The sequence below is a fragment of the Chenopodium album genome, chromosome 6 (genome assembly GCF_948465745.1).
Source record: "Chenopodium album chromosome 6, dcCheAlbu1.1, whole genome shotgun sequence".
NCBI lineage: Eukaryota > Viridiplantae > Streptophyta > Magnoliopsida > Caryophyllales > Amaranthaceae > Chenopodium > Chenopodium album.
Window position 1 is genome coordinate 78575934 of NC_137839.1, and position 18802 is coordinate 78594735.

The 18802-nt window shown below is 36.6% G+C and overlaps 2 protein-coding genes across 2 annotated transcripts; one reads left to right on the plus strand and one right to left on the minus strand.

Moving 5' to 3' along the window:
* The first annotated feature begins 507 nt into the window (after window positions 1-507).
* LOC145635448 (transcriptional adapter ADA2b-like) lies at window positions 508-8483 on the plus strand. Its single transcript, XM_081686727.1, has 12 exons — window positions 508-939; window positions 1599-1654; window positions 2370-2548; window positions 2707-2772; window positions 2903-3028; window positions 3126-3201; window positions 3837-3900; window positions 3983-4041; window positions 4475-4685; window positions 6733-6943; window positions 7607-7843; window positions 7961-8483. The coding sequence occupies exons 1-12, from the start codon at window positions 893-895 to the stop codon at window positions 8150-8152; spliced, it is 1524 nt and encodes a 507-aa protein (XP_081542853.1). The 5' UTR covers window positions 508-892; the 3' UTR covers window positions 8153-8483.
* Window positions 8484-8588: 105 nt separating this feature from the next.
* Window positions 8589-18529, minus strand: LOC145636499 (uncharacterized). The gene is made up of 7 exons (XM_081688075.1): window positions 18154-18529; window positions 17723-18020; window positions 12795-12874; window positions 12565-12681; window positions 11696-12478; window positions 10969-11185; window positions 8589-9399 (listed from the first exon to the last, which is right to left on the minus strand). Exons 2-7 carry the CDS (start codon window positions 18015-18017, stop codon window positions 8966-8968), a joined length of 1926 nt encoding a protein of 641 aa, XP_081544201.1. The 5' UTR covers window positions 18018-18020; window positions 18154-18529; the 3' UTR covers window positions 8589-8965.
* Window positions 18530-18802: the final 273 nt, after the last annotated feature.

An 18802-nucleotide genomic window follows, 5' to 3' on the forward strand; every position in this document is an offset into this window, starting at 1 on the left:
ATCCGAATTGACCCCACCCACTCTTACTCGACCCAAACCCAACCCGTTTACCCGAATTGACAGCTCTAATAGGCAAGAATCGATCCATGATCTCTTCCAATCCAGATTGAAACTTTAACCACTTAATATATCCCTCACTCTCAATTACAAATTATTACTCCGTATCAAGCATATTCAAATATCAATATTGGTTTTACAGTGTCAATTGTAGGTCACGTGTATATTATACTCGTATATGTCATGGTGTTTGTATGTACATTGTAATTGATTGTTTCATTAGTACAATGTTGTACAACCATTAAGGTGGCTAAGGGCCTATTCTCATGTTATTTTCAGTTCAATTCAGTTTATTTTCTAATTTCCTTCTCTAATAAAATATCCAATTCAATTCAACTCATCTTAGCTCCAATCTCTAAAAGATTAGTCAAATTATTAATACACTATTTGTATATTAAATTATTAGACGGTCATAAATTCAACTCTAATATCAATACATTCTCTTTCAATTCATTAAAAAGTCAAAATGTTGCAAATCTCATCTTAGAATAGAAATAACAGAGAGATTATTTATGGTGAACACATATGAATGTCACCCCTAGTATGCTAGTACCTATCTTTCCCCACCGAACAGACATTTACAGACGACAGTTGATGAAACACTGTTTGCTGAGTTTGAAGTTGCATGATATGATATGATGTTTTTTCATATCTAAATCAGCTCACTCATCAGCAGTATAAAACCACTGAGTTTTTGCTTGATTTCTAACCTTATCTGCCTCATTACAAGAATCATGAATCAATCCATTAAAATTAAGCATACTTTATAATTTTCTAGGGCTTCTATTGATAAGTTATTGTTGGCCGTCAGCTTCAAGAAAAGAGAAGCAATTCAATGGGTCGTTCTCGTGTTTTTCATTCTGATGAAGACCCAACTCAAAGGTCTATTCTTTCCCTTTTTGTTCAATTATTTTCTGTCAAATTTCTGTCTTATCCTTTCTTTATTTGATTCAAAGTTGTGATCTTTGATTAATTAAAGCTGTTTAGTTTATTTCTAATTGTTCTGCCAAAATTTGTTAATTTGTTGAGTTATATTATGTTGCTTGATTAGTTGTTTTGGTTTTTTTATTTTGTCTTCATTAAGATTATTGAATATGGCTATAGATGATCAATTAGTAAAGTTAATATTTTGATTGAGAACTGAGAATCATCATCTTGCTCGATTATTTTGTGCTGGGTTGTGGTGAAGTAAATGGCTCTTGTTAGTGGAGTTTATAAGCTTTTTATTTACAAGTTCATGTTCTTCTGCCTTTCATAGTTAACATTACCAAAGAAATTACTTTGTAGGTTGCAATTAACTGATACTGCTGCTTACTGCTAAGTATTCCTTTATATCAAGGGTTTGCTGTTCTTTATTGATCCACTGATCCTTAAATGAAAGAAATTATTCCTTTGCCTTTTTTTAATTTGCATAATGTGATCAAATGACTGTAAATAGGGGAGTGTAGATGTTATGGTTTCTATATTCGCAGGTAAACTATGACTTTTGTATACTTGGTTGGCTTGGAAATTTGTAAAACTCATCTGTAGTTTCTTTGCAGGTCAAGAAGGAAAAAGAATGTCTCTAGTGGAGAAAGCATAGAATCTGCTCTTGGAGGTATTTACTTTTGCCCCAAGACAGCTTATTAAATAGGTTTAGCCTGAAATATGTGAGCACTTGAAAAGAGAACATTGCTTACGAAGTTAAATTCTACTTACAGTAGCGACAAAATGGTTTATATGGTAACATTCAGGATTATAGTTATTGCAGATATTAAAGCATATTCATAGGCTTACTTGAAAGTGAATAAGACATAAGTATCTGTATTATATGGCCAATCATTCTCAGATGGTAAGACCCGACTTTGTATAGGAAATTACAATAATGGGTAAGATGGGATACGTGTAATAGGAATGTAATTTCCTTGATATTACCTACACTACATTATTTAGCTATGCGATGTTGGCTTATTCACTTGGCTTGTTTATTAGTTGCTAAATTTTACGGACTCTTTTAGTACATCAGTAGCATTGATTGTTAGTATAAATGTTCGGTAAAACATGTTAGATATTAGCCATTAATAATGTTAATATACAAAATAGCCAACTTTTGCACAAAACAGTTGTTTAAGCTGACTAGCCTTTTCCTTTCAGGCCAAAAAATTGGCTTTTGAAATAATTGAAATACTGAACATATTTCTTTGGTTGTTTATCCACACTTAAAGCTACCCACAAAGATGGCAACAAGCTATTTGCCAAAATTTCCATATTCTATATCTTATAACATTTTAACATACATAATTAAGCTGTTGGTTTATTTTCTGGCGAGTCAGGGCAAGGGACAGGTGATGGAAAGAAGGCTTTATACCATTGCAACTACTGCAATAAAGATATTACCGGTCGAATTCGTATCAAATGTGCAATGTGTCCCGATTTCGACTTGTGCATAGAGTGCTTCTCTGTCGGAGTTGAAATGACTCCTCACAAAAGTAATCATCCTTACAGAGTTATGGTCAGTAATTCTTCATTCTGTATATGTGTTGGTACTCTAAAGTTCCATCTTTTCGTTCCTTAAGTATGTTAATTAATATGAATATTGGTGATTGTTGCTTGAGCATAAGTTCTTATATTGAGGCTTCTGGTGACTTGTGATTCATATCTTCATGACAGGATAGTTTATCCTTCCCGTTGATTTCTCCTGATTGGAATGCAGATGAAGAGATACTACTCTTGGAGGTGTTGAATTCTTTCAAGCCTTTCTAGTTGAGTTGCATAGTCTTTAGTGTTGTTTTTAATCATTGCTAAGGATGGAGGGATTACCATGTGTGTGATTGCATCCTCTTACTTTTGAATATTTTGCTCAAAGGGGCTTGAAATGTACGGTCTTGGAAACTGGGCTGAGGTTGCGGAGCATGTGGGCACAAAGAACAAAGAGCAGTGCATTAACCACTACAGAAGTGTGTACCTGAATTCACCATTTTTCCCTCTCCCGGTAAGGAGTAACGATATGGATCAAATTCAGTTTATTTATCTCCACTTTTCTTGTTTTACCCCCCTGTAAAATTAAAATAGTCACGTTTTACTTGTAGGACATGTCTCATGTTGTTGGTAAAAACCGGAACGACCTTCTTGCTATGGCAAAGGAAAACGATGAAGATAGAAAAGGTTTGGGTTATTATTCATGAATATATTTAATTTATATATGTATGCCTGCCTATTTGGTTATATGATATATCTCACTTATGAGCTTTTGCTGGCATTTTAATTCATCTATATCAAAAGATTAGCATCAAATTGATGACTTCCTCAAGTTCAAGTATCAAGGAGATTATTATTCACTAATTCCTGCTAAAAATTAATTTTCTAATGTTAAGGTAAAACTTTGTCACATCGCTTGACATGAGCCACAATGATTAAGTGTAGTACTAGGATGGGTGACCACTTGGGATGTCCTCATGTTGTTTCATGTAACCGACCCTACTTATGGGATTAAGGCATTCAAGCAGAAAAAGGTCTAGAAAGAAAGTTTATGGGCTATTGCCTTTATAGGAATCAAGATCAGGTCATATGACAAGGATATTACAGCTTCCCCAGAACTTGTGATTGATTGCCAGTAGTAAGACAACTTTTCACTGTGATCATGAGGACTTGGACTGGTGATTTCTTTTCTGTGCTTGAATTTTGAGTCAGACATGCCAATTGCTGCGTGATTTTGATTTATATAAGAAGTATATTAAAGATAAAAGATGGGCAAAATGGTGTTGATCTCTGCTGAAATTGTGTGCATATGATTCTTGCAGGTTCAACTCTATTTGGTGATCATATTGTGAAAACAGAGCCTACATTTTCTCCTTCCAGAGTCAAGTATGCATATTACTCCTCATATTGTATAATGCAGGCCTGTTACCAGGACTCTTATGCCATACCTTTCAAATATATTTGACAGAGTTGATGAATTGCCAAAAGGAGGTCCACCGAGCCGCTTATTATCCGTGCAAAATGCAGGTAAAGCAATTCTTTCTTACAATGTGATCTGAAAGACAAAAATAAATATGATATTTATTGATGAGAGTTGTGCCAATTGTCAAACCTACATCGTAATTGACTTGAGTAAAAATCTTAGGTAGGTCACCTATTGCTTTTATTTTTTCTTGTGCCAATTACTTTAAGAAGAGCTCTCTTATATTTAATTCTCTTTGCCTCTTAAATACTAGAAAGTGGTATCGTAAGAAGCATGGAATTATAGATAAGATGACCTAGTATAGAGATTCATATGCATGTCCAAAACTCTAGATGATTTTGCTAAGGCCTTTTAAGATCCCAACTGTTCAGATTGTACTTTCTCACATGTAACATTATCTGAATCATTTCCATTTCTGCAGCTGAGTAAGTCATTTTCTTAATCATGTGTTTCACAAATTTTGCCTTCAAAACACAGATTCTCATGTAAATCCTATTGGAAAGAAACCTCCAAAGGAGGAAGATTCCTCCTTGGTGAGTTTAAGCGGGTTCAGCCTTAAACGCCATGAATTTGATCCGGAATATGACATCGATGCTGAGCAGCTTCTTGCAGAGATGGAATTCAAGGATGCTGATACTGAAGATGAGCGTGAATTGAAGTTGCGAGTGCTGCGCATTTACTCAAAAAGGTAAGTGATTCACTTCATCATCATTTTACATTACTCTATTGTTCTGGAAATTTTTATTAAACTCATGGAAATATTTGTATGTTCACCAATTATACAATTGTACTTCGTTTATAGTAAGAAGTTGGTATAACTTCAAATTTCAAAAGGAAAACATCTTTATATGTACAGATTTATTCCATTCTTGTCTATCAATCAAAAATAGCTCATCCATACATAAATGCAGTACATTTTATTGGATATTAATGAGTTTGATATATTACTCAATGTAAAATGAGTATAAAACTATAAATATACGAGGGCTATATACGAGGGCTTAATTTACTAGGAGGGAAATATATACCACAATGCATATAGAAGAGGCATTGAAAGAGAACATAGGCTTTTCTAAAATTACCATCTTCAATGGAAGTTTAACTATAACCTTTTGCTTGACTAACAAATGAAAGTGCAATACTTAACTAGAAAATGTAGTTGTTAGCCTGTTTATGACTAGATCCAACGATGAGTCAATGACACTCAGACCAATAGGTCACACTGTATCAATAGAGCTTGTTGTCCGATCAAGCTACATCATGTACCAACTACTTTAACAAACATCTCAAGGTTTTTTTACCGTAGCTACCTAATTTTGTCTGCCCTCAATCTTATTGTATCCTTAATCGTATAAGCATCAATATCTGTTGTTGCCTCTCTTTCCTTCTGATCTTGTGTATTGGAAGTGTCAGACAATCAGACCTAGATCAGTTAATGTAGGTTTCTATGAGCAAATTCTTAGAGTCTGGAATACTGGATTATATCATTGTAAGCAACTGTGAAGAAAATTGGAATAAATAATTGGATAGTGACAAAAAAAAAGTGTTAGGGAAAAGAGAGAGAAGGGAAATGTAAGTGTATATATACCCATTGATAGGCTTTGTAATGGTCTAAAACCAACTTTTATGACAGCAGGGGACGCCCCTCACATTCACATTAATTATGGGAAAAATTCCCAAAATTTGTCTGAATGCATGAATTATAGCCTCCAATGATTTTTTTTTTTTCTTCACTTTTTCGGGCTCAAATTGAAATGAGGACAAGGTTCTTCGTATGAACCCTAAGAGACCCTGGGAGGGCATTTGAATGGTAGGAAGTTAGGTACCATCCACTTTACCTCTTAGCTTTAATATAGCCAATTACATACACGCCTTATCTCATTAACTCAAGGACATATGGGCCTTTATGTGACCAATTAGTGGCCTTTATGATTTCAAACCAACTTTTATGACCTCGGGGGGGCATCCTTCATATTTACTTTAATTTTGGAAAAAATTCCCAAAATTGGTCCGAAAGTGTGAATTAGCCTTCAATTCTGGACATTTTTCCACTTTTTTGGGCTACAAAAGAAAAGGGGACAAGGTGCTTCCCATGGACCCTATGGGACGTCACATTTAGATGGTTGGAACCTTCTACTTTGCCTCTAACTTTAGCCAGTTATGTACACGCCTCCTTTCATCAACTCAATGACACTAAGGGCATTTATGTGACCAATTAATGGCCATATATGGTTCCAAACAACACTATATATTTCCCTATCATCACTTGAGTTTTCGACTCCGGATCCTAAAATCTCTGAAAATGGTTCAATTTCATGTATTATAGCCTCCAAATTTAGTCATTGGAGAACATTTTCGGACCTGTCAAGGTTAGGATCGAGGTGCTTCTCGGGGTTCCCAAAAGGGTCCTGGGAGGCCTACTAGGTGCTAGGAACTATTTCATTCATGCCTTGGCCCAATAAATATTTTTGGGACACCACAAATCTAAGAGGGTGAAGTTCATCTTGAGACAAAGGGCCTAACTTATATATTCATTTTATGGTACCTAAAATTGATACTCAGAGTTAGACCATCTTATAGTCATATTGCACTGGCACCAATTAACACTTTTCAATTTTGATAACTTGCTTTAGCCCCTATCAAAACTCTTCAGACTATCAATTTGTATTTAATTTATTTTCGCTTTGGTTTGAAAGGCAGAGAGGATAAAAAGGTTATTAATTCTGTTTGCACAGGCTTGATGAGAGAAACAGAAGAAAGGATTTCATTTTTGAGAGAAATTTGCTTTATCCCAGTCCTTTTGAGAAAGATTTGTCTCCTGAAGAGAAGGCAATATGCCGCCGATATGATCCATTCATGCGGTTCCATTCTAAGGAAGAGCACGAAGATATGCTACAGGCTGTCATTGCAGAACACCGCACTCACAAGCGAATTTTGGAACTTGAGGTAAAGTAAAGCTCAATCAGCTACATGTATAACAAGTCAAATCGAGTTTGAGCTATCTAGATTCACCCATCTCTTCAATATTGAGGTAATGCTTGGTTTGGACTTTGTTGAGTGGACTTAAGTTTACAAAGCCTTGGGATCCTGAAACCTCAGGCTTGCTTGTAAACACCAAAGACTTAACAAGTTTAACTTGATTTTTGTTTTGTTTTGTTTTGTTTGTGTTTTTTTTTTTTTTTTTTTTAAACAGATTTTTGCGTTTCTTTTACTGTTAGTTACTTATATACATTAATTGAGACTGCTTTATGTAAAACAAAAACTGATTTTCTATTCCCTACCTGGAAAATATGATTGTGATGACTACTAATAAGTCTTAGAACAAGGAATTTCAAATTATCTTCTCTTTTTAGTTCTTCTCAGATGAGCCACTAGGATAAATTTCATCCCTAGAGATTGTTTCTACTTTCTGGTTTTACCCTTGTTTTGTAATGCAACAATGATCTGGTTTTTGGCAGTAACAAGCCTTTATTATTATTATTAATTATTCAATATATTACGGAGTATAAACCAAAGCCAAATAGGGTCTTCGTCCCTTGCTAAAAACAATGAGACTCTTTATCAGTAGCTATTGTGAAGTGATTACGTTGATTCCTTTGATGAATGTAGGAAGCTCGAGCTGTTGGTTGTCGTACATCTGCCGAGGCAGATAAGTATTTTGAGCTTAAGAGGAAAAGAGAAGCTGAAGAAAGTTCCCGTAGAGCAAAAGAGAGTGCTCAACTTGGTCCAGCCAGTCAGTTAGGACAAAATGCTGCTATGACCTCTGAAACTGTGAAGGATCCAGGTTCGCTAATACATGAGTTAGATATAGGAAGATATCCGGGTGAAGAATTGCTTTCTGAAGCTGTAAGTTTATTTTCTAGCTTATACCACCACCACCCAACTTTTATGAGTACTCATAAATCATAATCTCTTTATATACTCCAGAAAGTCTCACTTCTTAATTTTTGAAAACCTTGCCAGGAAAAGCAGCTCTGCCATGAGACCAAGATATCCCCGCATCAGTATCTGAAGATGCAGGAGACCATATCTGTTAAAATCTTCAGCGGCAATGTAACTAGTAATGTGGATGCACACTGCCTGTTTGATATTGAACCAGGCAAAATCGACCGTATATATGATATGCTAATAAGAAAGGGTGTTGCTCCGCCATAAGAAGAGATCATAGTTTTACCATCACCACAGGTTGTTTGTAATTGTTACAAGAAGGATTCCATCCACATAAACGCAATAGGGTACAAAACTTTGCTTTTTTAGACCACAGGATATGTCACCATGATAAATCAGCTTTACAGTTATCTTGCGTTCCCCTTAACACACCCCCTCCTTTCAAAGCTTCGATCTTCCCTGTTGTATTATATGTCTTATCTTGTTTACCAATAATGTAATCATATAATAATCTCTCTTTACTTTTTCTGTTTGTTTGTTTTGTGATGATTCAGAATAATCAAATTAGATGACCAAATAAAGCCTTTATATTTTACTATTTTAGGTTGTCCAGAATAAATTGTCATATTTCCCAATTTAGCAGTACTTATAAGTGAAAAAGATATTGACAGAGTAACAAAATTTAAAACATATTGACTTGAGTATAACATAATGTAGAAAAAGACACATACTTGCAAATGTTGCAACTTGATATTAATACCTTCCGAGAGTTTAAATATTCCTAAATTAAATAACAAGACTGGAGACTTGTTTCAAGCTACAATAGTACTTAAACCTTTTCACTATTGACAAGCATAAATAAAAAGCTGTATTTCTTTCTGCAGTGAGCTCTTCAACGTTTGAACTCAGAACCCCTCAAATAGATATGTCCAGCTTCTCTATACACCACCCCAAAATTCCACAACTAAAAAAATTCCGGCTAACTCTCCAGCATTGCTGATTCCTTCCTCAGTTGCTTTCTTTCTTCTGTCTATGCTATTTACAAAATATGCTACTTACATTCACATTACAAAAATTGCATCACCTCACGCTGGCTTCCACAAATTTTTCCTGTGTATATTGCTGCCTGCAAAATTCAAAATCCTTTTCGGCACTCAGCCTATCACCTTTAGCCACTACTCCAACATCATAGTCAACATGATCTTCCTTTAGTTGCTCATCAACCTCAGCATCAGAATTATCCTTTTTGTTTGATGGACTTCTGCATGTTGTATTGTCTGCAAAATCTGCAAGTACAGGCTTCTGCATGTTCACAACAGGTGCATCTTGCCCTTCTTCAACTTCCACAACTTCTGAAATAGGAGGCATGGCATAATCAAGCAAGCGTGAATTTGACTTGGCAGAGATAGAGGAAAGAATGTCAGGGCATGTCTTTGCAGTAACCCATGAACCATTAACCCAATCTTTGGCGGTTCTTATAAGTGATTTCTCTGTGGTCACATATCTGTCTTCACCTGATTACAAGAAAGCACCAATCAAATCATAATTGATAGTCCAGCTTTGTAGATAGTTAGATGCCAGGTATACTGAAGAAAATGAAACCCCTTCCCAAATGCCAACTTAAAACTAGGTTATAAACAAGGCTACTTTAATTTAGAAACTGAAATTTTGAGCATGAAAATTCCATAGCCCAAATAATATATACATATGATAAAATTCCATAGCATGAAAATTCCATAGCCCAAATAATATATACATATATATATTTCACTCAATTTCAGTGCCTAGTAATAGAAATGAGCCACTAAAATTGCAAGTTTCAAAACATAAATCTCGCACCAAAGTTCAGAGTTACAAAAATATATATATTTGCAGATAAAAGCAATCTATCGTACTCAAATTTCCAAGTCCTAGCCAAGATCAAAAGGAGTGAATGATGGGGAGCGAGTGAGTGACTATGAAAAAATTAACTGGTGAGAATGCAGGAAAAACTAAGAAGCGTCTTAGAACAACAGTGTCATAAAGTGTGAGGGAAAGTGGTGAAGAATTGAGAATTCCATTAGTTATTCCATTCTGCTATGTGTTGTATGGTTTGGGCCGCTTGAGCCATTTTCATACCTGGACGGCTTCTCAACAATATCTTACATAATGACTTCGCCAGAAGCTTCATGAAGTAGTGCATACATCAATTATAGACTGACTCTGCAGGGTTTGCTATAGCTCACCCTCAATCTTTACAATGCCAATATAAGTTAACAAAATGATGCAGTCTTATACTCTTCTCTTACATAACCCCCTTACTCAAATGGTAGGCCACTACAATGTTTAGTGAATGTTTAATCCTCTGATTGATCTATTATGAACAAGATTTGTTTTAGGGAACTAAAAAAGTAAAAAGTAACTTTCTCTTTTTAGTTCATAAGACTTATAAGAGTACCAGATAGCTCCATTTAATCTTCGAAGGACACGAGACCCTCATTTTGTCAAATAATCTAAGAATTACATAATGATCACCTTTTAACTTGCTAGATATCATGTTGACTTGCATAGGAAACCCCTACATTCACGCATCAGAATAGCACATGTTTCTAGTAAGATGTCAAATACATAAACCTAGTCTGCAATCAAATTCGGTGCATTGACTCAATTTGAGGCCAGAGACAGGCTAGACTAAGTGAGACCAATCTTATCTTAAAACAGGGTTTTTGATACACAGCAAAATCTGCAGATATTCAACTCCTTGTATGGATTAAGAGCACATCACCAATTTGGTGGTATTGTCAACTTCACACAATTCATTCTCCTATAAATTGTTCTAACGATTGCAAGATCTTTTGATCAAAGCTCATATATGAGTGTTGGGTTTAAGGAAGACATTTAAGTGATTGCTCCTGATGTCTCTTGGTTCTAGTGGGCAGTGATTAGAGCAGGGACAGATGTTTACATAGGTTAGTGTCAATGACAATTACATAACAGGAGCACATAGTTTTTGTTATAAATATAGAGTTTATCTAGGAGGGAGGGTAAAGTGCCAGATAGGAGGCAGGAAACCACACATTGAAGGCTACAGGAATAGAGCGTACCAGGCAGGTAAATTTGAAGGTGGTCAGTCCCACATACATTTGCAGCGATGATGACCCCTTCCCACCAGCCATCATGCCACCAAATTTCTACTGCTGTTCCCACCTCAATTATGCAGTCATCAGGGTCCTTAGGTGGACGTGGACGAGTTGTGAGACGGCCAGAGCATCTCAGACCCATTTTATCAGGAGCTGCCACTCTATATGAAGCAACCCACTCCTGGCACACACATCACAAGTTATTCTCAGTATCCCGTCTTTATAAAATCCAGAGGTATTTCATCAAATTAAAAGAAAAAAAAAAGAGGGGGTGGAGGGGTGGGGTTACATATGTTTAAAGCAATAACTAGCGAACATGCAGGGACCAAGATAAGACCATGTAAAACACGTGATATTCTACAAGAAACTCTTCTTCAGGAAACATTATGCAACAAACTTGGGTACCATTCTTGAATTTTCTTGTTATTTGTCAAATTCATTTCAGAAAGTATTGACTTTTATACACACAAACATCTAGCACATCTATATACAATTTTTGTTGTTTCTAATTATGCACTCTTGCAGTAGATTAACCACCACAAGGGACCTATTATTTTTTGAGGGGGATGGGGTTAAAGCAACTATATGTTTAGCTATTGGATTGATGAATATTAATTTGTAAATGTCCTTTCAGGGCAAATTTAGTCCCCATTAAAAGGTATTATATGAATGCATTAAGTTCATATATTACCTGCAATTTCCCAAAATCTTCAGGATCCTCCAGATCATCATACTGAACTTTGATGTGCTTCCTGGAGATCTCTAAGACCTTGCATTTGAACCAACATCCTCGGATACCACTATCCTGAGAAAGTAGCTCTATCTCATCATTGATTCCAAATGAAGCAGAAACCTCATCATGATGACTTTCTACAAAATCTCCATGCTTCACTGTTTTCCCAGCAAACTTTATCTTCAGCTTTGAAAATGATGGCACAACTTTTGTTTTTTGACTCCCTGTTGCTGAAGGACTCGTCTCAGCTCTATTATGACCCCTTAATTGGATGTCTCCAATCTTTCTCTCATCAAGTCTCTTTCTTTTACTATGCTCCTTGGTCTTCTTCTTGGAGAAAAGGATATGATCTATACAGGACAAAACTGCTTGATTACGATAACCCTGTAATTTGCTTACAGTGAAAGGTCTGATCTGATCATTTTTTAACTGTCTGAAGCACAAATGTACCCTGCATAATATAGACTGTGGAAGAGCAGCCACACATTGCTCATAATGTTTGGGGGTTAAGACAGAAGCAGGTCCGCCAATGCACTCTGCATTTATTACTTGGACATGAGGTGTAATGAATACTTCTCTAGGGTGGGCATCCAGCTGAGACACTAAACTTGTGACCTCTTCATCACGATGAAACCACCGCACTTTAACCTTCTTTTGCCTCTTTTTATCCTCATACATGTCTTCTAAGTAACCAAGGTAAGGATTACCTTCTGCAGCCATGACGAACACAAAAGAATGCACCTGCATCATGCATCAGAAACTAATAGGCTAAGTCCAATGATAGAAAATTAATGACAGGAGGATACAATGTTCAGATAGATGCTTACGGAAATGGTAATTCCAGTTCGGATAAAGGAAGGATAATGCATGAGTTTTTTGGAACAAGCCCAACCTTCCCCATTCCACACAATATCAGATATTTGGGCCTTCAATTTCCTAGGAAGCTGGACAAACAAGAGATCAGTAGTTAGCAAAGAAAAAAAAAAAGGAAGAAATACCTATCATAAATTCATAATAGTTACAAGTCAACCTCATTAAAATAGGGTAAAGTAAGTACCGTCACAGGTGCATGAGAAATTAGAGTGCCATTGGATCCACGTATTCGATCTTGAAAGCGTTGAGCACAAGCCAATGACTCTGACAAAATTATCAACATTAATAACACGGGTCACTAAAAGAAACAGCACAACACGAGACATCGTAAAAACAATGACATGCAACCAGATCAATCTGGATTCTGGAACACCAGAAATAACTCCCAGACATTTTGATAATGCATAAAACATCAAGGTAGTTGATGTCATCGGATAATTATAAAATCATGATTATTATAAAACTTGGAAAGGATGTATATACATAAGTTAACTAAGATAAGAAAATGATAAACATGGTATTATTTCCACGGCTTATTCAATAATATGTATATTTTTAAAAAAATATACAGAGTAATAATAATAATTTTTTTTTTTTAAAAAAAAGCCAGCTCAACATGAGTGTGAATTGAACACTGGAAAATGACTTTACAGATAATAATTCCAAAAATAACATTACAAAAGAGGATACTGATGCATTGTATTTGTAACTAAGAGAGGAGGATGTGATAAGATGTTCATACGTCATAGTCATGTTAGACTCTATACGAATATAAACCTATGACCGTATTGGAACATATATTTAGTCAGTATTATCATTATGAATTAAATCAGAAATGTTTGGATGAAACGAGAGCACAATACTATACAGTATACATCAATAATAAAAGTGCGCACAATTCAACATGTTTGATTGTCAACTTGCGCCTACCTAATAAAAAATGGACTAACTTATTTTTAAAAATATATATGGCCCAACAGATAAATAAATTTGATGAACTGAAGCATTTTACAAATAATTTTCCAAATGCGAACAGGTAAATAAGGTAATACGGATGAGGGAAGACACAATTTTTATTAAAAGGTTAAAGGTTAGACACCAAAGATTGGTGTGGCATACTCCACTTAAATATTTGTCTTCCCTTTCTCTTCTTCATTATATCAATCAATCAATCAATCAAAGCCTTAATCCCAAAAGTGGGGTCGGCTAACATGAACCAAATTTGATTATTCCGTGTAGTCATCAACATAAATCTTTCTCCTCCATCCCTTACGATCCAAAACTTCATCCTCACGTAAATCCATGCACTTCATATCCTTCCTCACTCCTTCCAACCAAGTCATCTTTGGTCTCCCTCTTCCTCGTTTAATCCCTCCATGGTCCCACTCTTCCACTCTTCGCACCGGTGCACCCTCGGGTCTCCGTCTTACATGTCCAAACCAACGCAGACGATTTTCCCTTAATTTATCTACAATGCCCGCCACACCTACTTTCTTGCGAATAACCTCATTTCTGATTCTATCTCTTAAAGTGTTTCCACACATCCACCTTAACATGCGCATTTCCGTAACCTCCATCTTTTTAATATGCTCTTTCTTAGAAGCCCAACATTCTGTACCATAGAGCAACACTGGTCTTATGGCAGTCCTGTAGAATTTTCCCTTCAACTTTAAGGGAATGCTGCGGTCGCATAACACTCCCGTGGCCGCTCTCCATTTAAGCCACCCTGACTTAATCCTGTGGGTCACGTCTTGATCAATGTCACCATTCTTCTGGATGATCGACCCTAGGTACTTAAAACATTCACTCATGGTCAAATCCTTTCCATCCAAACTCACCACTTCATTGCTTGTCCCCCTCTGAGTGCCAAAACGACATACCAAATATTCAGTCTTACTCCGACTTAGCTTAAACCCTCTAGATTCCAACCTTTGCCTCCATTGCTCCAACTTGACATTAACCCCATCCTTAGTCTCATCCACCAAAACGATATCATCTGCGAACAGCATACACCATGGAACCTCATCTTGAATTGGTCTAGTTAATTCATCTAGAACCGTTGCAAAAAGAAAAGGGCTTAATGCAGACCCTTGATGCAATCCGATTGTAATAGGGAAATCTTTTGTCAACCCTCCGCATGTCCTCACATTTGTTGACACATCCCGATACATATCCTTAACTAGGTCTACATACCTTCGTGGGATACCTTTCTTCAACATTGCCCACCAAAGTATCTCTCTTGGCACCTTGTCATATGCCTTCTCTAAATCAATAAAGACCATATGAAGATCTTTCTTCTTTACCCTATAAAACTCCATCATTTGTCTTATCAAATGGATTGCCTCCATAGTAGATCTCCCAGGCATAAAACCAAATTGGTTATCTGAAATGCTTGTGCATGCCCTCAACCTTTGTTCAATCACCCTTTCCCACAACTTCATAGTATGGCTCATAAGCTTAATTCCTCGATAGTTAGAACAATCTTGAGCGTCTCCTTTGTTTTTATAAACCGGGACCAAGGTGCTCTTCCTCCAATCTTGTGGGATCCTTGTAGCCGTCCATATCTTGTTGAAAAGGTTTGTTAACCAATCAATACCAATCTTACCCAAACACCTCCACACCTCTATCGGTACCCCATCAGGGCCAACCGCCTTCTTAGGTTTCATCTTCCTCAGTGCAATCTCCACCTCTACTCTCCTAATCCTTCGCACATACTCCATGTTGATTTCTTCATCACTCATAGAGGTATCTCCTATCACAACTCCATTACTTCCATTAAATAATTCATCGAAGTACCCCTTCCACCTGTCCTTGATGCCCTCCTCTTGCACTAGGACCATTTGGTTCTTATCTTTGACACACTTCACCATGCCAATATCCTTCCTTGCCTCTTGTCTTCTCTTTGCCATCTTATAAATGATCCTTTCTCCCTCCTTGGAATCAAGCTTTTCATAAACCTCCTGATATGCCTTTTCTTTTGCTTGGCGAACAGCTGCCTTTGCCTTACTCTTAGCCTCCTTATACGCTGCAAAGGTTTCATCACTCCTACATTTTCCTAAGGCTTGATAGCATTCCCTTTTTTGCTTAATTACTGCTTTCACCTCTTCATTCCACCACGAAGTATCTCTCTGTACCGAAGTTCTTCCCCTTACTTCCCCTAAGACCTCTTTGGCCACTCTTAGGAAACAGTTCTTCATTCGTAACCAAGTCTTGTCCGGATCCACCTCTCCATCCCAATCCGCTTCTTCAATTACCTTTTCTGTAAAAACCTTAGCTTTTGCATCCCTTAGGGTCCACCATCTTATCCTTGGTTCTTCTTGTCTAACTTTTTTCTTCGCCTTCTCTTTCAGACGAATAGTCATTACCAATAGCCGGTGTTGGGTGACCACACTCTCCCCTGGGATAACCTTACAGTTTATGCAACTTTGTCTATCTATGCTCCTTGTGAGCAGGAAGTCTATTTGAGTTGCATTTGCTCTATCTATGCTCCTTTCTCTTCTTCATTATCTTCTTCTATATTGCCTTAGAGAGGGGCTAGTCAAAGGAGAGATTGGATGGATGCAACACAAAAAACTAAATACACGTATTCCAAAATAAAATAAATCACTAGTGCTGGACAGACTTTGACAAATTGGTGGTCTTTCCATTGTCTGCATATAACTATATGAGTACCTCAGCTGAGAGGCAGTAAGGAGGTTGTTTGGACATTGAAAGATTAGTAGATTGCACGAGAAGGATATTTTGGTTTTCGATATTACAACAAAAGAGAAACAAAGTATAACCTCAGCCACATAGTGTATATGAAACACTTGTTCTACAAGGGTCCAACCATCACAGTAAGCTGCGGCATATTGTGATATTGTCAGCAAACTGCCAGAGAATGCCGAGCTCACTTGACACATCCTAATCACGAAACAGCTTAATTGGCAGCACCTTCCAGATCCTAGCATACGGATACTCTTTCCTTTTTGGATTGATATGTTTGCATTTATTTAGTAGATTCTATTGTTCACATTACTTGCAAAACTTTAGATCTTAGGTTAATACGCGTGCAATTTCCATTTAAGTCTACTAACCCCCTTTCCCCGGTCCTCCTAACAACTCATGATTCCCAAAGGTTAAACAGTCAACATGGAAATGAAGACTGAGACACAGAAATAATATGCATTCTCTGTCATGCCAGCACGTTAAAACAACAGCAGCAGCAGCAGCAGCAGCAGCAGCAGCAGCAGCAGCAGCAGCAGCAACAAAGCCTTAATCCGAAAGGGAATCATGCCAGCACAAATGAGAACCCTAAGGTAAGTAAGTCAATCATACCATAATTTAAAGCAATGGTAATCTATTTATGCATATTATTATAAAATTCACATTTGAACGTTCATCATCATGCTTTTCCTTTATTACTACAAAGTACTTATTTTCCCTTTAAGGTTCTCATTATCATCCATACACACACATCTAGAGTTCTACGATGTAAGAAGTGGTAGTAAAGACTAGAGGAAAAAAATCAACAAGCTAGTGGAGATTAGAAGGGCATGCCAAAACTTGGTAAAGTTAAGTAGGTGAGATTTTATGAGGCTAAGAGCATGGCAAGGAAAGGCAAGACTAGGGTTTCTATGGGTCAGGCCAAGGATAAATACGACGATAAATGAAAAGCATGGGCAACTTCTGGAGCAATATGTGGTAACTAAGATTTCGAAAGTTGACATATTTTGAACTTTACAAGAATGAAGCCTAACTAATATTCTGAGTAATGAATTTCCAGTTCCAATTACTCCAAAAAGCCAAGTGTTAATGTGTTTAGTGAAGAGAAAGGCCTTGCAAGTCTTCTGAATTCACCTTGTACTCCCCCAAACTTCACCTAGTACTAACTAGTGAGTAGTGGCAGTGCTAATTTCATGTGATAAATAATTGAATCACCATTTATATCTAAATTTCTATCAAACAAATATCTGAGTAGCCTGATAGTGGATTAACTGTTGTTATGCATGATCATCAAAGAAGAATTTCACCAAATTTCAATTTATACACACCAACATTGTTCTCTAAACAACAGAGACAAGAAGAACAAAAAGAGGGCTAAAGTAAATCATTGAAAGCATAAAGACTCACCCGACGGCAGCAACAGGTGCTGATTCTTGGCAACCAGCCTATTAAGCCAGTCAACAACCTCCCTTCTGGAGCGCCATTTGGTGGCAGAGTTAACATTACAGACAGAGCCATAACGATCGACAAAAGCGTCGAAAACAACATAAATCATATGTCTGACACTTCTCTCAGTACCTTGAATAGCCAGTACAGAATCACCCACAGAATCATTAAGGTAATAATGAACTGTACGATTACCTTTCTCCTGTGAAATGATCCGTTCATCCCACGACACAAATCCCTTCTCATCATTCGTCATCGTCTACAATTTCATGAAACATTCAATATCATTAAAACATCAATCATTTTCAAAAAGGCTAAAACCCCACCAACCCAGATAAAAATAATCAATAATCTGACAAAACCCACCAACCAAAGAAAGAGAAAAAGGGTACCTGAACAAGAAATGGTGAACAGCACGGCGGCGGAAGCGGCGGAGGAGAGAGAATTTAGGGGTGGAGAAAGAAGGAAGAAAAAAAGGGAAAATTGATGTGAATTGCCATTTCATTCAACACAAATGAATAAAGGTTGATGATTTGATGATGGAAATTCTGGGTTTTTTCTGGGCAAGTTGGGGAATTTCCGGCGATAGTAGCAGTAGCAGACAGGGGTTTTTTGTTAGGAGAGGAGGCGGGTAACCTTAATTCTTGACTCTTGTGCTCATATCATATGTGTAACGCCTAAAATATAGAGATTTCATTAGTTTTTAACCTATATGACATCAGAGTTATCATACCAATGATTATTTTTCTTACCTTGTATATATATATAAAAAAAATTAAAAAAAAAATGTATACCGTACTTTTGTATTACATAAAACTTATGTACAGTGTAAGTATTTTTACATATGTCTTTAAAACTATTGCATTCTAAAGTTTTACGTCGTTAAATAATATGATGTATGGATATCTTTGAATTAAGGTGTCTAATGAAGGTGTTGAAGGGAACATGTTTTAGTAAATCTTAAATTGTATATCTTGTATTAACACGAGTGTCTTAAACTTGGCGTTTGAAAATATAACTCAATTTTACAAAGTAAGATTC

What these genes read in the sequence shown, in the direction of transcription:
- LOC145635448 (XM_081686727.1), top strand. Translation starts at nt 893, where the DNA reads ATGGGTCGTTCTCGTGTTTTTCATTCTGATGAAGACCCAACTCAAAG. An exon ending in CACCATTTTTCCCTCTCCCG is followed by an intron (nt 3,029 to 3,125) that starts GTAAGGAGTAAC and finishes TTTTACTTGTAG; the next exon opens with GACATGTCTCATGTTGTTGG. An exon ending in AAGAATTGCTTTCTGAAGCT is followed by an intron (nt 7,844 to 7,960) that starts GTAAGTTTATTT and finishes AAACCTTGCCAG; the next exon opens with GAAAAGCAGCTCTGCCATGA.
- LOC145636499 (XM_081688075.1), bottom strand. Translation starts at nt 18,017, where the DNA reads ATGACGAATGATGAGAAGGGATTTGTGTCGTGGGATGAACGGATCATT. An exon ending in GCACCTGTTGCTGCCGTCGG is followed by an intron (nt 12,875 to 17,722) that starts GTGAGTCTTTAT and finishes TAATTTTGTCAG; the next exon opens with AGTCATTGGCTTGTGCTCAA. An exon ending in GAACTGGAATTACCATTTCC is followed by an intron (nt 12,479 to 12,564) that starts GTAAGCATCTAT and finishes TGCATGATGCAG; the next exon opens with GTGCATTCTTTTGTGTTCGT.